The sequence below is a fragment of the Echiichthys vipera genome (assembly GCF_963691815.1).
Source record: "Echiichthys vipera genome assembly, chromosome: 11".
NCBI classification, from domain to species: domain Eukaryota; kingdom Metazoa; phylum Chordata; class Actinopteri; order Perciformes; family Trachinidae; genus Echiichthys; species Echiichthys vipera.
In genome coordinates this window covers 13,727,199-13,750,901 of record NC_139836.1, presented here as the reverse complement: position 1 = coordinate 13,750,901, position 23,703 = coordinate 13,727,199, and the positions used below count along the sequence as shown (strand labels likewise).

At 39.9% G+C, this 23,703-nt stretch overlaps 2 protein-coding genes across 3 annotated transcripts in view; one reads left to right on the top strand and one right to left on the bottom strand.

Annotated features, from left to right (window-relative positions):
• Window positions 1-7,145, bottom strand: part of mcu (mitochondrial calcium uniporter) — a 59,321-nt gene extending 52,176 nt beyond the window's left edge. Inside the window, exon 1 of one of the 2 annotated variants that reach the window (XM_083923315.1) lies at window positions 7,011-7,145. In XM_083923315.1, coding sequence (XP_083779441.1) covers window positions 7,011-7,127 — 117 coding nt within the window. In that variant the 5' untranslated portion in view covers window positions 7,128-7,145. The remainder of the gene's footprint in view (window positions 1-7,010) is intronic. The other variant, XM_083923316.1, reaches the window with a different exon arrangement.
• A 6,693-nt stretch (window positions 7,146-13,838) lies between these two features.
• The window catches only part of micu1 (mitochondrial calcium uptake 1), a 30,823-nt gene continuing 20,958 nt past the window's right edge, over window positions 13,839-23,703 (top strand). The window contains exons 1-4 of the mRNA XM_083923103.1: window positions 13,839-13,974; window positions 17,330-17,494; window positions 18,718-18,910; window positions 20,798-20,960. Coding sequence (XP_083779229.1) covers window positions 17,331-17,494; window positions 18,718-18,910; window positions 20,798-20,960 — 520 coding nt within the window. The 5' untranslated portion in view covers window positions 13,839-13,974; window position 17,330. The remainder of the gene's footprint in view (window positions 13,975-17,329; window positions 17,495-18,717; window positions 18,911-20,797; window positions 20,961-23,703) is intronic.

Below are 23,703 nucleotides of genomic sequence, written 5' to 3'. Positions count from 1 at the left end.
AATCAGCCAGAATCGCCATGCATTCTGACCGGGCATGAGCTCCGAATGGGCACGCCCCCCCAACAATGCTGCAAGCGGCAATAATGGGAGCCAAGCAGTTGTACCCAATCCAAACGGACACACACTCCCAACAGGTACTGCACTCGTAAATACAAATATAAATAACTAATACTATACCTGTTTTTTTTCCAGGACAGTTATTTTTGACCACAGGGCAAACAGCTGGTGAGCGTGAGAAAGGTTACCATGCTGAGCAGGTGCTGCAGTGGGATGGACTCCCAAGAGCACAGAGAAATTATAAGAAGAAAGCAATGGGAAACCAGGACACGCACAAGCATATGCCTGGAGATCTAGTGGTGCCTAAGAAGGAGTAGCAAAGGGTTTTTTTCTCTTTATGCCCATGAATTAGCTGAATACCGATACAGTCACATAGTGATTAAATCCACAGCTGTCTATAGAGAAAAATATCTGCATTAGAAGGGTGATGTTGTAATGTGATTATTACTAAACACTATCCAACAATGGTTCCTTACATTTTCAGAACGGCTGTATGTCAACACTGACCTCTGATTAAGCATCTCAGGCTTTACCTCAGCCATCTCACAGACCTGGCAACAACCTGGCAATTGTAATAGAAACAGTGAGAAGGATGAAAAATAGCCAAAAAAGGGTGCAGCAGACAAATGCCCCACTCTCATTTTCAGTGCAAAATGCCTGCCAGATCACCCATACAACTCCCAGAATATAACAGACATTGGAAATCACTCCGTCTGCTGCCCGCCAGGGTGTTCGCCATTTGAGCTGACAGGAGTTCTGTCAGAAACCTAGCCACTACAGCCATCAGCATTTCATCACTGTACTAAGATGACAACACACACTTGTTACTTTGTACGATGGTGAGACAATCCATGACATTTTCACTACACTGCCACGAGATGCCAGCAAATGGCACTAAAGACATGAGTCGCAAGGGGTAAAAATGAGGAGTGCAGGTCTGTTTGCCCTTAAGTTTGAGGGAGTGAGTATTAGTCTACATACAGATGTTGTTCATGACTTACCCTGTCTCATGTCTAGTCCCACTGTAGGCTATAACTGGGTACTTGGCCTAAATGATATAATAAAGGTTATATCGTGCAGGCCCATACCCAGTTATAGAGTTATTCCAAACAAGTTCTAAATGAACTGTCAGATGAAAGTGAGGACAGCTCAAGTTCAAACACCCTTGAACTCCTTGGTGAACATCTTGACAATTGAGGCTTGTTTGCCAATGAAACATCAGCAGCGTATGTCCCAAGTGCATTGGATACACATGTGGTGTCTAGGTTTTTTTCGTTTCACAACTTTAATATCGGTGGTGGAAATGCAGAAACGATATAACTGCGTGCTTAACATACCAGAAAAGTTGTAGAACATTATCTAAAACGAGAAGTGCTTTGTTTTAACTAGATGGTAAATGTTAATGTTTCCAGATAATATTCTATTATATGGGAGGAAAATCTCTCTGTCACTGCTGCATATTTCACAAGCATCTGTTTTTACTCACAATACTGCTTCTCCACGGTTGTTGTTTTTTTTGTTTTTTTAAAGGAATGGATCAGACTGCTATTGTATTATTCACTGCACTCAACTAGGGCTGGTTGATAAGCACAAAATATTTAATACAGATATCTATTATCTCATATCTCGATAACAACATAAATCACAAATTAAAAAAGAAAAGTCTATATGAGTGCTTTATATTTCAATACCCCTGTGTGAATTATATACTTGTTACTTGATACTAGGATCATAATGTAAAACGTAATCCAAATGATGTAAATATTGCCAGAATGCAGTTCTGCCGCTGGTTTTTCGGCGATAGAAAAAATATATATAAACATAATAGACATTTTATATCTTTTCAATGATATTTTCTTTGATCGCCTTTTTCCATATTGCCCAGTCTATTGGGTCATATGGAAGAAGGACATTATGTCAATATACCACAATATCTTTTCACAAAAGAGAAATTACAGGTTATGTAATCCAGTTGACGTTAATCTCATTGGAAAGTTTAATTATAAAACAAAAACGTCAATTTCAAATGATATTTACTCAGGTACTCCAGTCAGCATTCTCTAGGAAGTTTAAGTTTATGTGCTTTTATGTGACAGAGTAATAGTGTATCGAAATCTCAATATAATGTTTTCACAATATCGATTCCATTGAAAGACAATAAATTCATATCTTGAATAATCTTCCAACCTTTGCTCAACACTTACAATAACTTTCAATATTTTTTATCTTTCAGTATCTTTTGTTGCACATTTGATGATGATCAAATGATTAACTCCCGTATGTTTACAAGAAGACTGCCTTTAACCTTACCTTTTACCCTGATCCCTTGTGCACACACAAACAACTGAGAACGAGCAGCAGTCCTAAAAGGGAGAAGCCACTTTACAAACAAAACAAAGGATTCAATGCTGTAGAAACATTTCCCTATATAAACAGCAAAAACACATAGGGGTCACTCCGCTTGTGACCAATCTGAGATTTTACTGGGCACTGATGTCCTCCATAAAGGCAAATACATCAAGGGAAATAAAGTCATTGTGTATCTGGACATTGGTCTTACTAAGGAAGGTTTCCACTGAAGCAGAGTGAGCTAACATACTTGCCTGGAGACACACGGTTGGTTTCTATCTCCTCTATTTCCTGTTCATTGCTCTGAAACTCACTATCTAAAACGAATTCAAACACTGAAGTGGAGGGCAGTCGGTACTTTTTCAACTTAGCGGAGATAGATATGAAACTGGCTTAAAGCACTGTAATGATTCTGAATTAATATTTGAATTATTAATGGTCCAAGACCAGATTTAGATGATCCAGTGTGCAAATGAATGATGTTTCATTCAACTATTTTCTGTATAGTATATTTATATCTTAGCTATATCATCATGCTGGCAACTTGACAGCGCTAGTTTATGTTATCTTTCCCTAAATATCTTACATTGTTCCTTGTCCATATATACGTCTTGGATGACTTCCCTGAATTAGTTCTTCGTGTTGTTGACTGTACAGCAAAAAAGAAAATACCTTAGAGCGAGTAGGGGTGTCACAATTTCAATTCTCATTAATCAGTCGAAAATGGATCGAAAATCAAGATCGGCAATTAAATAAATTGGTAAAATTGGATCATATGGCCTTAGTGTGGTACAGTACATTCCAAAGAAATATGGCGGTTATATCACATTTGATTCAATGTCTTCTTAAAAGGAGCTTTACTAAAAGTGGGCTGGGATTGCCTCCCCACTGCTCTCACCCCAGTATACGAAATAATATTTTTTCACAGCCACGTGCACTAACAGGCATGTACTGCTCGACCGTCCATCAAAACAAACAACAGAGAAACTCAGATTACGACACACACATAGGGAGAGTGACTTCATTCTCTGCTCAGGACACCATTATTACACTATATTTATGTAGCAAATATTCTTTCACTGCTCTTTTAATGTTCTGAATGTTGCACATGGTCCCTTTATAAAATGAGTTTAAAAATGTGAATGACAGTTGTATAAAATAAATGATCCGTTGATCGTTATGAATAAACACTCCATAGTCTAACAATGGCAAAAATGTAATCAAATCGTGACTTTAAAATCAGAAGTCTAATAGAATCCTGGATTTATAGAATCGTGAAAACCCTAATAGCTGGTATACTGTAGGTGCCAGTATATACAGTATAGTGAAGTGGAAAATGTAAGCATGTAAAGAGCAGGATGGCAGGGATATGGCATAGTATATGGACTGAATGGATCCATTCAAAAAAAATCAATACTTTTTGTAATAATATCTTTGACCAACTGAAATTCTATCTTATCACTTTGCCTCGAATAGCCTAGCAAGAGTGTATGAAACCCCGCAGGAAAACAATCAATTTTCTCACCCACTACAGAAAACCCTCGAAACTACACTTCATGCACATTAAAATGGCCTCTCTGTACAGATAGGCATCCAATATCAATGAAAAGATGGAACAGTGCAGCTGCGCCACTGGCCAAAATTACTAAGATTCCTCTCCCAGACCAGGCATGGTATGATAAGATCTGAGAACAGACATGCAGGTGGTCATAATGAACCTCTCATATCATAACAACAAATTCAGCTTTAGCACTGAAATGCCATTACTTATTTTCCATACGGGAGAGGGCCATACATCTGTCAATCATCAGACTACGAAGTGAAGAATAAAATCATTAATTAGCCTGAATGAATGACAGGTAATGTGACAATGAAGTAAAATGTTTTGTCCTCCATATAATCCGCCTATTTCTACTCTCAGTCAGATATATATAAATAGATTTAGAAAGCAGTTTGCCCATAAATAAAGGCCAGGATTACATTAATGAAACTGCCAGTGTGGACGGGTTTATCAATCGTTCAACCATCTTATCACCTTTCTAACAGCCACAAACTGACAGTCACTCTCTTATCACACTAATCCGGATAACTTCAGTACTGAGCCCGTGAAGGCAGCAGGGATAAATTAGTTTACTCCTACACTGATTGGATTAAAAGCCAAGAGCAGGCTACGACCCTCTGGCCTCAAAGAGAACAGCCACCAACTGCTCCACTTTAATGAACACGTCGACTGAAATCGGAAGAAATTACCAAAGAATAGAGGATTTGGATTTTTCTTGTACTTTTTATTTTTTAGCTCATCCTACATTTTAGACACAACATACGGAGATATTAACTCAGCGTGCTCATACTAGTGACCTCAACTTCCTCAACCTGTGATCTAAAACCCTTTTACAAGGACTGTTTATTTACAATGACTCAACTCCCCTGCCAACATTTTATATGACAGCTGACTCAATAGTAATCTGGTGCAGGTTTAAATGTGAACCCTGGAGCCCAGTCTGCTTTTGCATCCCTGGAGAGTTGACCCATCATGTCTGCACCACGTTATGGAAGCAGCAGTCAGTCTGTTCACTGCTTGAAACGGAGCTCCCACCAGCATATTTGTGTCTTTTGAGATACGTGTCCAGCTAACAGACACTGCTGCTTAATGACGGGCAACTCATAAGTATGTGTCCCCACTGCAGCTTTACACAAGACTAGAAACAGAGAGTTCCCAATGCAGTGAAGACTCACAGATGAGCACAGAAGCGTGACAGTCACGCGATACCGGGCCCACGTTCTGAGCTGCTGCAGCAGAGCTTTGATGGACGAAGACAACATATGACGGGCAAACAAAACTACAACCAATGAAGACTGAAATAAAATAAAAACGTATTATGGCCAACCCTGCTGAGACATGGTGAGACGCAACTCCCCCTGATAAATCATTTAAGGTTTAAAAAGGCCTACGTGTTTTAGAAGAGGGGAGATTATTACCTCTTCACAGTGTGTTCTGTTGTGATAGTTCACAATGGGGGACAGCAGAGGGGACAGTGTGGAGACCAAGTGAGTCTATTCTGACAGCTACTTAACCTCCACGCTGGCCTGTTTCACAGGAAGAGAAGCCTCATTTAATTCCACATGGCCTGTGGCAAGTGTGCGAGTGTTTGAATAAGGGATGAGACGTGAGAAAGCAAAAACACAAGAAAGAGCGAAAGGTGATCACAAGACAAATACATAGAGAGAGAGGGAGGGAGAAAGAAAGAAAGAAAGGTGGTAAAAGAAAACTCACAGCAGTATTTCTATAGTGAAGGGACCATTCTGCCCTGAGCTGCAACGACTTCCTCATTCTTTCGTATTCAAGCCCATCCTGCACCTCACCTCAGCTGCCTGCCGTAAAAGGCTCAGAGTGGTTCCAGCAGAGGGAGTGGGTCACAGGGGCAGTAACGAGATGTGCAACTATTGCAGTACACAGTTTTGTAAGCACAATTTCCCTTCCGCTTATATCGAGCAATTTTGAGGCTTTACGTTTTGTTACAGTGGAGCTGCATCGGTTTGCAGGAAAACCCAGGAATCTCCCATCTGACTGGAGTTAACAGTCACAGGGAGGGGACAGAAAAACAGCAGGCTGGCTGGAGTCTGACATCATCCAAGTGTGGGCTTCCATGTTTCTGTGAATTCTTGTGTGTGTGTGTGTGTGTGTGAATAAACAGTGAGTATCTCTGTCATTCCCTCTCTCAGCAGCACACAACTGTTCCCCTCTATAGCTCATGGGTAGACGTTCATTATTCTGAGTTTCTGCTGCTGCTGCTGCACCAACAACACACCAGACGCTGCAGTTTCACACACCATGTATAGGGAGCAAAGAGATGAGGGGGAAAGCATCGGTCATGGACTGTCAACCAAACCCCCTTACTGAAGCTGCCGCCTTAAAATATGCTCTCTCTCACGCACACACACCAAACATCCTTATTGCAACAGCACATAACATAATGCAAACATCTACTGCAGAAACAAACCCCACACCTTAAAGACGGGATCGCATTCAAACACACACACACACACACACACACACACACACACACACACACACACACACACACACACACACACACACACACACACACACACACACACACACACACACACACACACACACACACACACACACAGGAAAAGATATGCCTGCAAAGTTGAAGGACGGGAGCGGTATATGAAGCTTCTATATGTGGAAGCAGAGCAGAGTGTGTGAAGACTGTACAGTAGACGGCGGGGCAGCGCCAGAGGGGTGTTGATGGGCTTCAACCGGGGCTCCAAAAAAAACCTGCATTGCCTGTCAAAGCTCCACGTCCCACTATGGGTTAAAACAACCATACGGCACCGGGTTGGGATACATTTCATGACTCATCTCCCCTTTCCGTGTAAACACAAAATATGAAGAAAAGACGTGAAAAAAAATCTTGAGGCTAGTTAGCTTTACTTCCTTAGCAAGCCCCAGCAGCCGCGCCACCGCCGCTTTCCTCTCTCTCTCTCTCTCTCCCTCTCTCTGGTCCAGCCTGCCTGCCCCGCCGGTCCTATAGCTACACCTCTCCCCTGTGCGCACTAGACGTCCTGGGACTTACCGGTCTTATGTGCTGATGGTGTCGCCGTGAAGAGACAACAAGTGCGGGGAGGCTGCCGGCCACCGCTCCGCTGCTCCGGGACAACAGGAGTACTGATCTGCACACTTTCGCAGCCATCTCTGTAGTGAAACCTCGCCGGGGAAGGAGACTGCTGCGGGCGGACCGAGACGCACCGAAGGGAAGAGGGAGGGTGGTGGGCGGGTTCGCTGGGCTGGGCTACACGGCTTCATACACATGCCCAGTGTTGCACCAGTATGCAAAGACAAACCACTTTTTTTTCGTGCTGGCTAATTCAAAACAAACGCGCACAGGCTGTCATTCGTCGCAACAATATTAACATCGATCACTCAGCTATTGAAGGTCATCAGTGGGATTATCATACGTACGTGTGCAAATACCTAAATACCATGTTATGATAGGACAGTGACTCTCAGAGTGGTGTATTTGAAAAGTCAAATAAGTAAAAGTGCGATTTCACAAGCCCACATTTCCCTTCATTGATCTCAAACACAGAGTGACAGAAGAATGAAGTCAGGGCTTCTTGTTACCATGCTATCTCCACTACAATCTCTAGTCTCATCATCTGTGTGGTAGAATGACGCAAGATAAATGAGGTGAACCCAACAGTGATGTGATAGAAAGTATCATAGTGCGTGGGAGATCATTTTAAGAAACAAAATAAATAACAGGTCTTCCCTCATGCCTACCACACACACAGCTATCACTCCCAACAGTGAAATAAATACAGGCGATTAAAACATACCACCATAAACTCAGTGGGCTATTGAGTTACTTTTTTCCATCTCATTCATCATTTCTTTTTGGCCTTTTAATGCCTGTATCACATAGAGAGGGGATGACATGCAGCAAAGGGCCACAGGTGAGATTCAAAACCCGCCCACTGTCTAGAACTCAGTCTACGTGGGGCACTCACTCTACCAGGTGAGCTACCACCCCTCAATTTGTCTTTAAAGTCCCTGCTGAGTTATTACAAGGGATTGCTATACAAAAAGAATCATTAACTCTATGGTCCATTTTTGTAAAAAAGCGAGATTTCTTTTCTTATTATATAGCAGGTTGAGGTGCTTTATAACTAAAGTGAAAGTATCAAAACTCAACAACGATATACCTTGTCCTAATGTGTCTTTGTTATTTGGCGACATCTTGGCAGATTACCACCACCATCTATATAACTGTGTCTAATATTAGCTTGTCCTTCAGTCCCTCTTGTGACTATGTCCCAAAAGAGCAGCCAGGATGAAATCTATTAGCACTGATCCTCAGCGCCTTTTAAACAGCATGGGCTACTTTATGATGTGCAAACATTTTACTGCATTCCGGCCTTTCTGTCCCCAAATAAGCAGAACAAGAAGGTAAGCAGTCAGACATTTTGTTTTCTCCAGAATCACTCAACCACTGCAAATGTTGGTAAAAGGAGTGGTAATGGGCCTGTTCGGTCAATGAATGTCAAGGAGACTCCCCTTAGTGGAATGTAACATGTTCTCTTTAATCTTTGACCAAGCCTGTCATATAATGCCACCTGCCACACCTGTATTGGTCAAAGGTGAAACCATATAATATGCACGATCTCTTGAATCGTAAAGAGAAAACATGTTCTGTAACTTTCACTGTAGTAATCCAGATGATAACATATGATGACTCAAGCTTTAGATACTGTAATACGAAAATAGATAAATAAGAAATGATATGATGAAATAGAGATTTGGTTGTTTTGTTGTTGATTGGGCTTGTCAGCTGTTTGTTTGTGAAATGCAGTAGTAATGTGTCATTGCTTCAGCTTTCATCCCAGTTCATTCTGCACTTCTTCAGGTGCAGTGCATCAGGCTGTGTGGGCGATGCAATTTAAATGCAAATTCTCAACCATGGAAAAGGAGCTGCTCAAGGCCTCAAGGCTGCATCGATTCACAAAGTGAACCTTTGTGTGGTTTACACAAACCTTTACAGTACTGCTGTAACTGTACCATGGCAGTGTGTGCACATGATGTGTCAGCATTGTAAACAAACGAAGCTGTGGTAAGGTGAAAAGCCATTTAAGTTATGTGAAATTTTGCATGATTTAGCCACAATGTCGAATCAGTGTAATCAGCTCATAAAAAAAGCGATATGAAGGGCAATTACCAAGCCTCAATATCTGAGATTGTTGAATCCCAATGTGAGCTACAGACTATGCTTAATAATTACAGCATGTATCTATTCAATATCTACTCACCTTACTTTTCCTGTGCATATTTGACAGCATTCATGAAAAACAAAAACACTTTAATATACATATAAAGAATGTAAGTAATTACACAAAAAAATAGTACCAACGGCGTGAAATATAAAAATACAGAATCAGCAATTTCCCACTATAAAGATGGATAGTAACAGTTCAGATACAAGACATTGTATCATTTCTAACTATGCCTCATATACTCCAGTTTCAAACATTAGGAATTCAATTTGAACATGGCAAATTGAAAGTAATCTACAATTTTAAAATTCAAATATAATCTCTGCTGACACTTTAAGAGACATAACTGCTCTTAAAAACTCCCCGCACCCATATCTCAAGGTCAGAGATGAGTGAATTGAGTACAAGAAGAGGTGCGCATGAATGCCTGAGTGCATATGTGTGTGCGTGCATGTCTGTGCATGACGGAAATGTCTCCTAGCAGCATGAAATAGCCACTCCCATGGGTCTACGGAAAAGGTAATGCCCAAAGCAAGCATGCGTGGGTGTGTAACTTATATTGCATCACACCACCAAGCAGATACTACATCATGTAAACACAAACCTAATTAGGCAATGTACACTGACTTTCTTTTCTTGCTTACTCGCTAACACAGCAATATACATATGACTGCTGAAACTGGATCCTGCTATTGTCTGCAGGTCTTTACCTCAGCCATCTGTCATCATTATAAAGAGGTACAGCTTGTGGATCAAGTTTCACCATAGTTTTCACTCTGCAAAGCAGCTCAGCTGGGACTTATCTTGGGTGCACAGAAACACAGAAAGCCAGCCCTCCCATATGGATTTGAAACATACAAGTGTGTTCTTAGAGTAGAACTCTACGGTGAGACACCCTCTTACACAAGTCACAGTGCACAGCAACACTGTCATTATGCACTGGAAACAGTTGAGCAGGGGAGGCTTCTCTGCAGACTTGTCTTATCTCCTGCTCCACCTTCGCACTGCCACAATGGCAGGATGGATGTAATCGGTATGCAATGCTGTTGTTTGGATTTCTGTTGCAATGCAACACGAAGGCTGCAGGGTAAACAGTTACCTTATATGCATAACCTTCAACCCGAATTAAGTCAGACAAATGGGAAGTACTGAAGTCAGAGTGGAAACTTAAGTAAGAGAAAGACGTGTTGTTTCATTTACGGTTTACACAACAGTTAGCTGATCCCAATAGCTTCAGAACACTGAACCCTACACCATGACCGCAGTGACAGATCTAAAAACACTCTAGTCATGAGCTGTTTATCAGCTATTCCTTTCCAACCTCTTCAGAATGATTATTTATGTATGTATTTTGCATGACGGTCAAATGTGTCATGTGCATATAGTGTGTATTTTTGGTGTGTACCTACAGAGGGCTGAACTTTAGGGTGATTCGTAGTGTTTTGGAGATATTTTAAGAGCTGATTTGCCTTGTGTTATACATATTCATGAGAACATTAAAAAATTGACATACCGTTTATGAACAAGATGAATGGCTTCGCATTAAAAAAATAAGCACTGCCATTATGGACACCTAGAGACCATGCTGAGGTTATTACTGTTGTAAAGCTATTCAAATTCAATAAGAAATTTCAATAGTTGACAATTACATATTGTGTGGTTCTTGTGATAAATGACTCGCACTAATGAACCTTGCACTGGAGGGCTGCAGGCACAGTTAAGTAGCCTACCTTATTAAAAAAGGATGAAGAGAAAGAGGGAGCGAGTGAGGAGGAGGAGGTATTAAACCGTTTTAATAAAAGATGGCAGGAAAAGAGATTGGTATAGATAGTCATTTGTAATAGAGGAGAAACTGAGATATTAGTTGCAATGTGTGTATTTTATATCAAAGTGCTAACAATGATTCCATCAATATTACTGAAACTTCATGAAAACATTACACTGTGAGGAAACTATGAAATAGCAAACAAGCTCACCGAAGATTCCCCTGACCTTTTTGACCACATGTCCATATGTTATTGTAATAGTTGTACTGAATATATTGACAGAATGCTTATATTCTGGTCCAATTCTTAGGATAGTGTTCTGTTTCTAAATGCATTACATCATATTCTCCTTACTCTTCATATATCATGAAGGATCAAAGGAGAAACATTTTGTACAATTTGAACCAATCCAAAGCCATTAAACCTCCTGCCATTACGCATAGCACCAAAAGTATCATGAGAATTTGATGATCTGATACAGCAAAGTACAGATTGGTGTACATTCTGTAACTTAAGAGTCATTAATCTACCAACGTGGGCCGACATTAAAAGCAGTAGTAGAAAATAAAGAAGTACATTTACTCGAGTACTGTACCTAAGTACAATTTTGCGGTACTTGTACTTTAATTGAGTATTTTCATCTGCTGCATTTCAGAGGCAACTATTGTACTTTTTTCCTCCACTATATTTAATTACTTAACTCATTAGTCATTACTTTGTGGATTCAGATTAATGATATGAAATAGTCCTATAATCAAATAATATATTATGATCTATTACTATAAGCTAAGTTACGATGAGACTTTGTTGATGACCGGAGTAAGTTCACAAGCTACCCAGCAGTATGAAAAGTAATTAAACTAGCCCCATCTTTACCAGCTGCAACATTAAAGTGATGAACACACAGTACTTACAGCAGAATCCAATAATGTTGTGCGCACTATCCTTAAATGGGCCATTCTGCATATACTTGCACTTTAGTTACTTTAAATGTATTTTGATGCCACTACTGTTGTATTTTTGCTTGAGTAAAGTTTTGAATTGAGAACTTTTAGTATTTGAGTGTTTCTACACTATTGCTACTTTCAGCAAGTAATCGAGTAGAATAGTGGGATACTTCTGCCACCACAGACAAAGGAAATGTGTTGTTATAAACAACATGCTTAAAGAGAAGTCCCAGACACACTGAGCAAAGAAAGTTTATGGGTGTTTCCAACTTGCCTCATCCCGCCTTTAAAGCATGTAAAAATGTGCATTTACTGGTCTGATTGCATGCATGTGTTTGAGATTGCATTGTGTGTACAGGTGTGTTCGTGAGCTAAGGGCTATGTATGATCAGGTTGGGTTTGATCAATGAGAATACAACTTCACAGTGTCAAATGATCATTCTCAGAATGTGTGTCTTGTCAACGGCAATGAGAAACTGTTCCGTCTTACTGTATATCAGTTTTGTTAAACTGCTGACTGCTAGGAATATGAGTATGCATAAGAAATCTAATATAAGGGATAAGCACTGTATTCTATCTTTACTTTATTAACATTGTAGTCCCTTTACATCAAGCAGACGTTTGACCTGCACTTTCATTTGATGTGACAAGTCCCTGCAACCTGCAGTCGTCTATGACACATCTCAAGTCGACTATGCAGCTCTCCAGCTTTAACTTTTACATTATGTATTCTGTCCAGCAAATATGTATTCAAGGCAACAATTACAAGTGGCCCACTGAAATGGGCAAGTCATTTAGCTTTGATACATTTTTATAGCCTACTGGAGCTCTGTATACATGGCTGATAACTATCTCCCAGTGCAATTCAGTAATGTTAATGAAATAAATGTTATTTTTTTTCAAATTACAAATAAAACTACCAAAGCTGTTAATGTGTATTTAAAAAATTACCAAATCGTCATTCAAACCTTATTGAGATTCTAAATATTCTATATGTTAACTTATGCTAGGCTATTATCGGTTTCTAATCGTACCTATTTTGTATATAATAATGATCTGATCTGAAAAATAGGCTATGACATTTAATATTTGTATACAGGCCCTTCATGCTAACACCATCATTGTCTTGCAGTTTGTGTGTAATCTGTTCACCCTTGGCCTTTTTCATTCTGATTTCAGTTTGTAGGCTAGTCAGTACCATCAGATTGAATTGATATAGATCAATTGTGTTGTTTAGGGAACCATGGCCATTTTTTCCAACATTTAAAAGTAATTCTCTTCATATAACCTGTTGTTTTGTCTTTTCATGATCACCATTATAATAATATAATTTAGCTCTCAATTATGGTGAGACACTGTGCTAATGATGAAATGACATAAAATGTGTGACAATAAATGAATGCCTCCCCCAGCCAGAGGGGCTGCTTACCCCTGGGGGCCTGGAGGGCTGGCAAACTTTAAATTACAGCAGTGACAATGTGCAAACAGGAGGAGACCTGACCTCCCTAAGGGGCCCCCACCTGACTGCACAAATATACAGTATATATATATGTATATATATATATATATATATATATATACATATATATATATATATATATATATATATATATATATATATATATATATACATATATATATATATATATAGAGAGAGAGAGAGAGAGAGAGAGAGAGAGAGAGAGAGAGAGAGAGAGAAAGAGAGAGAAGGACATTTCTCATTTTGTCATTGGTGTCAAATAAGTTATTTATAATATAATGCTGATGAATGGTGGTTCGAGGGCCCCCCTGTGTATTTTTGTATGGGGCCCCAACAGACTCTAGAATCGCCTCTGAGCCCGGCCGTGGTGAAGCGGAGGAAGCCCGGCTGAACTGCATGTGGGCGGGGTGCATTGACGATGCCTCACCCCGCTGCCTGTCTGCACGGTTGTTGGAGAACACGGAACTGTGCTGTATATGCTGCGCTCCATCTCTGCAGACACCAGAGGGAAATACGTACTCTGAAACACCGAAGACATTATCCCTTTGAACTGACTGGTGTTAGTGTTGTCATTAACGTAAGTAACCAATGCCGCTTCTATGCTAAGAAATCACTCTAACGAAACTGTGTAACCGATGAAACTGTTTCTCCTCGAGCCAACAGTAGACATTCATGCTAATGGTAACTATTAGCTTGGGAGCTAGCTAGCGTTAGCTGCCCTACGAAACACTTATCGGACTGCTGGACTCCATAGCTTAACATGTCACAGTAATAATAACAAGTGATACACAATCAGGATAACATTAAAAACACGTATTTCTGTTTACCAGACAGGTTGTTATCGACCAGGTGAACTTAACGTTACGGCTAAAAAAAAAACATTGGGGTTCTTGAGCATCATAGGAACAACTTTGTGGGTTCGTGTTTCCACTCTGACATGTCAAACACAACAATAATATTATAAACACTACGCTTTTAACCGCTGTATATTTGCCAGTTATAATTAGCTGTTGACGACAATGGGCCTTGTTAATTGTTGACGTCAAAGACCCCGACTCACCGATGGGGATCCGGTCATCATATCAGACACACACATTGTGTCCTGAGAAGATATTAAATCCCCTCCACTCAAAAATATGTGTTTCTTCTTGTTCCTTCAGTTGGATGTTTGAGCTTCACTGGGCAGAATGTATCTGACAGACAGGACTGTGTTCGCATTCATCCTTAGAAAGTGGAAAGTTTCTCTGTGCTCATTGAAAACTTGGATTTTAAAGGGTGGTGCTGCGCCCATGATTTGTGACATCACAACTCATTTTGTAGTGAATTCTGGGAAACTTTAAGAATTAACAATATTTGCATATTCATAGATTCTGGGATTTTTAATGAGGTTGAAGCAGTAGGAGCCTTTTCAAGGCATTGTATGTGAAGATTATACCTTTTTTGTGTGGAGAAAACATCATACACACATTAATGTTCCAAGCAGACTATAGATGTTTTAATACATCTTTAAATTTCATGGTATGTATGTAGATGACGACTGGGAGAATAAAACCTTTTCTCTCTCTCAGCCTGGCCAGTTTTGTGTGCTGACTTCTGCTGAACGTGAACGTAATATTGCAGCCGAACCCTTTAAGGTGTCTCTGGAACTCAGTTTTTTGGGAATTGTGGTGTTTCACCAAACTGAGCTGCCAAGCCATTACACAATAATCATGTTGCTAGTTTATCGATTTGTGTTTGCTAACCCATTTTTGAAAGATTCACTTGCAGTACAAAGTCTCAACACTTGTTCTTATGATATTCCAGTTGGGCAGTCAGAAATGGCTTACCATCCTGTGAGTCACCATGGACATACATATTTTCTTTGCCTTTGCTCCTGGTACTTACTGACAGTAATCATCTCTCTCTGTTTATATTTACTGCTCTGAGGCACAAAACATCCGAGAGCAACAGAGGAACTGCAAAGTCTAGCGTTTTGGAAGTGCCAAGTTAACTATTATTTAAGAGAAATGCCACACTAGTTTCAGCTGAGGGGATTTAACATTATTTTTAGTGCCCTGGGCTGTTCAGGTGGGACTGAACCCAACCTTTTTGTTTTTATAGGATGCCATCATACAAATACCTAGCAGTGTTCACAATACACAACATAAATACTTGTGTTTGTCTTGTGGGCATCTCAACATATCACTGTCAGGTGGCAGAGAATAATGATGGAAAAGAGTTGTATTGATTTACCGGGTCCCAGATCAGGTGCCAGTGTAACTTGTCACTGGATTTATAGAGCCGAATGTGATTCTGAATTGTGCTTTGGGACTGGCTGGAATGAATTGTTTGGAAAGTAATTGAAAATTACTTAGATACTGTATGCTGTAGTAGCTCCCATGATTTATTCTAACAGGTAAACATCATTGGATGTAAAATAAAGGCCTACTTGGCTGGGGTTTGATAATGGAGTTAATGCAGGCCAAGTTTTTTTTTTTCAGATTATACTTTGTAGTGTTCAACAATTTGATCAATTTTGGACAATAAGTGAGTTATCTTGATAACAATGACCATACATCTATCGAGATCAAGATTGAGAAACCATGACAACTACAAGTTATTAACTAAACTGCTGGACTATGTTCCAAATTTTGCAAACTCCCAGCTTATTGGTTTTCAATCAAGATAACTTTTACATTCCCAATGCCCCTTTTTGGCTAAAAAGGTTCAGACAGGCTTAAGAGAAGACAGGGGGCAATCGTGTGTCGCCCTTTCGGCTCTAAAAAATAATTTTCTGTACAAATTCCACGCCTCCCAACTGGGGATATCACAAATCATGGGTAACCCTTGCTTTGACAATGATTCATTTCAGCTCACTTGACATATTTTAAAGACTCGGGACTAAATGGGCAGTCCCCAGCTGGCAGCTTGGACTCAAAGAGATTCTCTGCCTCTTGTATATTTAGGTGCGTCTGGCATATGTGTGTATTCTATCTACTGTGTACGCATTTGTGGTAAAGATGAAAAACTATTTGCTGTTGAACATAAAACCTCTGAATACCTTTTTAATCTGATTTAATATGGACAGCAACACGTTTTCTCAATTCTCAGCTAATTGTCCATGTTATTTAGTATACATATATTGTATTTCACTCATTTAGTTGACTTTGAAATCAAATGTATTTATAAAGCACATTTAAAAACAACATGAGTTTCATCTCCATGATGTCAATAATATCTTTTGCACCAGTATTCTCGAATCAGTCTCCAGCTTTATAGAAATTGTGCACATGTATACTTGCGGTTCCCCTCAATCCCTATTGTCATGGGCTGTTGAATATTCCAATTGGCATATGCCATTGTCTTCTTCTGGTTTCTGCTGAAGCAGTGTGACAATTGGTGTCTGGATTGTTTATAGGATATTGACAGGTGGCAGCTTCAGGACTCAGTGGGATGAACTCCTCTGTCCCATCCTTTTTGCTGTCACAGGTGCTACAGATACACACCAGTAGACCCTTGCTTAATTGTTAATCATCTTGTTTATTAAATGAGGTGTGTGCAGATTCCAAGACATTTATGCAATGACTAGCTTCAGTCAATCCTACGAGTGTATTGCTATTGTTCTAAGCTTTGCCTCTTGAGATGAGTGCTAATTAGTTTTTTGGTAAAATTCTTCAAATCCTTAGACAGGCTTATGAATGGAGAAGGAATGTGCTTAAAAGTGGCAGTGGTGTGTGCGCATCTACGGAACATTCAGAGGATATCTACTTTGTGTAGTCTGAAAAACTGTTTTAGCCTCTTTATTTGTCAGTATTTGCAATAACCGAAGCAGATCTATGATATCCATATCTTTTTTAGAACGTGCTGGAAAAAATGCCCTAAACAAAACTGTAGAACATCTTCTAGTTTTTGTGCTTAACAGTTTCACCATACCTTTCTATTTTTCTCTGCAGGATGTTCCACTTGCGGGTGTTGTCCGCAGTTTCAGTGGGGCTAGCGCAGTTGTCCCGGCGCTACCACAGTGGGGCAGTACGAGGGTCTGGCCGGAGGAGGCTGATGCTGGCAGCCCTGGCTGGGGTAACTGGTGTGTCTGCTAGTGCTGGGCTGCTCTGGAAAAGGTTAGTCTGGGCCCAGTAATACACGTACCTGCTTCTATGTAGTACTGAGAAAATAGGGGGAAAATTAGGTGTCTTTTGAGCTACATTTTTTCCCCCAAATCAAAGATATGCCACTTGAACAACACACCACTCTCAGGAATGCATCATTTTGTGTCTTTCTCTAGACAATTGCTACACTTCACACCATGACTTGCAAGGTCCTCAATATGGTGTTGTCCCCATTAAATGAGCAGTCCATGATCTACATTCAGTAAACAAGGATTTGCTTGCGGTGTAGTATTTGAGAGCAGTTTTACTTTTGAGCACATGCCAAATTCAGTTCCCCTAAGATATTTCTCATTGAGTATGTATTCCATTTTCAATTTTGGTATTGAGATATTTGTTTTATTTTCAAAACTATACTACTACTATAATAGAGACCTTAAACAGTAATGCCATATAATAAAGTAAACTGAAAGACACATGTGGCAGCACAGTGTTTCTATTTAATTTCAGTGTGAAAGTCTGCGTTTGGCTGTCATTTAAGGTCGCTTTTCCCTTTTATTCATTCATTCTTTATTCATTTATTTAATCAATATCCAAATATTCTCTGTTGATTAATACCTAAGATCCGGAGCTCAAAAGATGGTAGTCCGGACAGCCCTACTGTTGGGAAAACCAGCCCATGAGTGTCACAAAATTGTAACTGCTATCCTTTACTAACGAGGCTGGTGTTTAGTTAAGGCAAATTGTTGGAGGGGGTGTTGATGAGAGAGCTCTTTGGGGACAGAATGACTGTGCTGCAGCAGGCAGAGTGATTGATGGTGCCTCAGGGCTTTAGAGACTGATGAGACAAGACTGTTCCAGGTCTTCACCCGTGGCTTCATTCTCCTTGTGTCTCGTTAACCTGAATTATTCAGCCCTCCCCCACAGACCCAGCTATTTATTATTATTATTCCAATTTTGTCAGAAAAACAGTCAAGTTGGAGTGTGCCCTGGTAAACCTCTGCAAGCAAAACACAGCACAACACATCATCTGTCCCATTGCCTTTCTCTGTTTTAACAATTTAGCATCATAGCTACAGCAGCTGCAAAACATAGTCAGCTACAAACTTCCCTTATTCTACTTGGTACCGGAGCAAAACAGAAAGAGATATTACAATACCTAACCTTCTTTACTAATTACTAATTACATAGAAATGTATCTCAGGCGTTTTTGATCTGTTTTCTTTGTTGAAATCTAGAGCATATGCAGAGGCAGGGTCTTCCGTTCGACACTCTGAGCAACCAGAAGGAGAAGGGACTGATTTTGTGAAGGATGCCGATTCTGAGACGGAGTCAGAGAAATCGGTGGAGGCCAGCAGTGGAGACGAAGAAGCAGACGAAGGTGGCGAGGGAAAAAAAAAGAAGCCACGCTCTGGATTCCGTGACCGCAAGGTAATCAATAAACAATAAACATTCAGCCGTACGTGCTTAATTCAACTCTGGAATGGTGTTTTGAAAGCCCTCCCAATCAATGTCCAATATGCAAACGGCAGTGTATTTTTGACAGAATATTTTACGGAGATACACAAAGGTAATGAGCATGCATTGCTGCTGTCATAAACAACAGAAATGAACCATCCATAAGATTTTGTTGCTGTTAATTAGGCAGCAGATGACAAAGTCGGACAAGCAAAATAGGGGCAAAGAGTTTTTTGATCCAATGCCAAATAAACAGTTTTTACACCAGCGAGAAGAAAAGAAGAAGACCTTTGAAAGTTCTATCCTGTTTTTTCAAAGGACATGTGATGCCATAGTACATCTGACTTGTGGGTGTAGATTGTGCATTCACTCTTGCCTCAGCAGCCGCCTCAGTCTGCTGAAAGCATATAGATGTCTAGGGAGCAAAACTGTTTTAGTGAATCACAGCATGGCAGGATTTATTAGTGTGTTGGTAAAAAAAAGTTTGCTCCCTCACTATGTCAAATAAAGAGTCCAGGTTTGATAAAGCATACTAAATCGTGCGTGAATATGTGTGCAAATCTTTTTAGTTTTACAGTATGTGTGGTGGAGAGTACCTGCACATGTCTTTATAACATTTGTTTTGTGGTCCTTCCATATGTTTTGTCTTCACTTTTTTTGTTTGTTTGTTCGTTTTGGGGCCGTCTCAATAATGACACAGATGCAGAATGATGCTGTTTGAAATTCACGTCCTTACTTTCAAAGTGATTTGCAACTGTTGTCTCAGATGTTACACAATAATCTTTGAAATCCTGCAGGGAAAACATATTAAATAACTGGTGTGACTTGAATTTCACCCTCCTGATTGTATATGTGCAATTTTCTTGTAATCGAAAGAGAGGACATAAATGGGTGAATGCTGTAAAGAACAGGCTTGAGTCTCCATCAGTGTGGGTGATGCTGAGATCAGTAGCCTGTAAATCTGAGAGAGATGACAGTGTATCCCAGGCTTTCCATCAGTCAGGCTCTCTGTGGCATTTCCATGTGAATGTCCTCCTAACCTCTCAACCGTACAGTGATGGTTGACTGTTCTGGGGGACACGCTTCTGGTGATTTCCCTTTAGACCAATAAGGTCTGCTAAAGAGAAGGAAACAACACAGAAGCACGTAATCATAAATACAGACTGGAGAAAAGAATCTAGTTTGATCAAGGTCTGCATCTTTCACTTATTAAATTGAAATGGATAACCGGTTCAAAAAGTTGCAGCTGTAAAACGTGTTTTACTTTTTCCCCAGGGAGTTTATGTAGTGTAAGCAATCAGTCAGTGTCACATGGAATAACAGTCTGTGTGGATTAGTATGGCTGAGCACAGCTCTCAAACAGGCGCTGCACTGTCAATTTCCCAGTTATGCTGCATCTGTTTGAAACTTTCTGCTGAAAAGCAAATGGCCGTGCCAATTGACATTGATGCGGCTAATGTGTGTAACAGAGCCGAAAGAAATGATTGTTTTTGTATTTTTCTAAATGTTGTGTGGCTGTGATAGTTCTGCAGTCTTCTTTCATGTTAACATGTCAGTCAGACTGATGATGATCAGACTATTTCCTGTTTTCATTATGTGATAGTTGTGTCAGGAGGTTAATATACTTTCTCATCAGGACTGTCAGTTTGTTTTCCTGTCGCCACCTGCTTCCTTATTCTGGTCACTCCTTCACCCTCTCCGCACTCTCTTAACTCTACTTCATTTGCCTTACCACACACAGGATTGGAATAATCCTGGGTCTGTGATTTGGTTGATGTTTAGGTATGTTTGAGGGGTGCTTGTGGTTGCTAATGTGTGAAATTCTGCGTCCTTAATTGTGATTCCCCGTCTGTTCGGCAGGTGATGGAGTATGAGAACAGGATAAGAGCCTACTCGACTCCAGACAAGATTTTTCGCTATTTTGCAACGCTGAAGGTCGTTGGTGAGCATGGAGATACCGAGGTATACATGACGCCCCAGGACTTCATACGCTCCATCACACCTAACGAGAAGCAGCCTGAGAGTGAGTCTCCTCTCTTTCCTTCTACCATCTTGGCTTAATGTTGATCAGTGACCGCCGGCATGCTCCAGTTAGTTTCCATGATTTTCACTTTTTTCTTTATTCCTCTAGACTGGTTCTGTACGCTCAAGCAAATGTTAAGACTGATTCTGCCTCTCATCCAGGATTTTTACCCCAAATATACCCTGGCAACCTCGCTGAGATCATATTACTCAATATTAGGGTTTCACAATAAATCGTTTTTTTATTGTCATCCCGATATCAACTTGAAGTAAGTTAAAAGAGCGCATCAGTAGAAACCGCACTTTAAAATGTAACTATCATTTTTTTGAATGGGCCATTTTTGTTTAGTTAAAAGCTCAATTTGTTCAGTGAACTAATGTTGGAAATTTCCTTTCAATTTTTTAATTCAAAAGCCAATTCATCGTGTTCGTCAGTACAATTTAATATTAGTCTTATTTATTGTAATTGCAATATTCAAGCTCATTATCATATATATTTTCCTTATATAGTACAGCATTGCTTGACATAGCCTCCACCCCCGTGCTCCATCCAGCCACTGCGATATTTAGCACACACCCGGCAGTTCCTGATTCATGACAGTTCATGGTATAACGATGCCACTGACTTTGCTCACAAGTATGAACAGAGGAAGGAATGGGGGGAACTGACAGGGTTGTCCGATCACGCTGAGTTGAGGGACTCACAACACAGCAGTTGGCATATCAATTAACAGGTTCAAACCAGAGCAGTTTTCAGACGTCACACGTGGAGCCAGTGAGAGATATTTGATCTTCAGCCACAGGAGGGTTGGGAAGGCAGGGAGCTTAACTTGGCATAGACATGTTTCAGCACCACTCTCGTCTTTATCTGTCTTTATTCAACACTAAAATTCATTTAGATTTGCGTGACATTTTATTTTAAGGGACTATATTGGCCTTCATCACAGACTTGCAGTTGAATGTACAATGTGTGAAGACTATTACATTGTGCATTTCATCTGCAGTGAAGGCGGAAACCCTGCAGTTAGCACTTAATAAGTACTTAGCTTGGCCTGTCACGTATGTGATGCCTTTCCTGCTCCCCTCGGCACTTCGATCTGTTAACCATGCTCAAGACTTGACTGAGCTTGACCCCCATCGGCCTTACACTCTTAGACCCAGTACCTCTCCTCCCCACTTTATGATTCCCTAGCTCTTACTTTCTTTTTCTTGATTTGAACCCTTCCAAAATGGAAGTGAAGTAATGATGAGCCAAGCTCTATTGGATAAGAGAAGGTTCAGCAAAGCAGATGAACACTCAAAGAGAAGCTGCAGTTTACTTCATAGGCAGCCACTTCACTCTCTTCTCAAAGTCCCCAAAAAGCTGAAGTCAGTAACTTTCTATGAAATATATATATATATATATATATATTAAAAAAAAATATATATAATAATAATAATTATATATATATATATATATATATATATATATATATATATATATATATATATATATATATATATATATATATATATATATATATATATATATATATATATATATATATATATGGAGTATGGAGTAGCCCATAAGAAGAAGGTAAAGAATAGACAGGCTTAAGTACTAAGTCACAGACAAGCAAATTGTGATTTCTTTTTATTTTAGTAACTCATCTTTTTAATATTTATTGTGGGGCTTTGTGGATAATTAGCCATTTTAATGCCAGGTCTTACTTCCCTTAATGGAAATGTTCCACCAAAACAAGTTCCCTCCCAAGAATGTTTTGCTAGGGCACCCTCGCTGAATCTGAAGCCCAAGAAGATTGTGATTGGTTCAAAGAAATGCAAACAAGCAGAGCCGTTTCTTGCCCTTATCCTAGAATGTATGCAAGGGGTAGCACAGGATGCGGAACAGCACGATTAGTAAGGGAGGGCCCACTTGTGTCCTTTCAGAATTGGGCAAAACCAGGTTTTCTTTTTCAGGTCTAACAGCCATTATAATGGGACAGACCTTATTGGCCATTTTCTGGTCTATATATAAGAGTTTAAGCTCAGCGATCCAGCCCCTGGGATTGGAAATCTGTGTTTATTGTGGTGACAAACCTGAAGTTAAAGGATTATTGAGAAGAAGGCGGAAGACTATTTTCAGAGGTCTGAGGTGATAGGGTTTTCTCTAATGCTGATGAAGCCAAGTTCTCTTTAATGAGATTATACTCTAACCATCGCCCTCAAGGTTAATCTGATTTGATGAGACTGTTTCAGCAGGTCAGTGTGCTACTAGTCTTTCTGTGTGATATCAAGAGCCCGTACGACTCTTAGAATACTTTATATAATATGTGAACACGGCACGCTGCATATAACAGATTAGAACTGCTGTGTCACACGAGAGTTTAGAAAATAATCACCTCAACCGGGTTTATTCATTTGAATTACATTAGTTTGGAGGTAGGATTGACTTTTTCACACAAAATTCACAAATTATTAAGTATATTAAGTGTATGCGAAGTAAGAAAAAAAATTGGGTGAAATCCCATTTCATGTGATTCTTGCGGCGAGCAGAATTGTATTCAGCAACAGAATGAATTGAGGCCTTTTGCATAGAAAGAAATGACACACAGAGCTGTAAGACTGACGGGACAAAACACCAATACAAAGTGGAGACCACTCACTTTCAACTGATCCATATGTATGCACTGAAGTCATTATTCATCGTGTTAGCAATGAAGCAAGCACTCTGGTACTTATTTCAAGCAACCATTGATCTT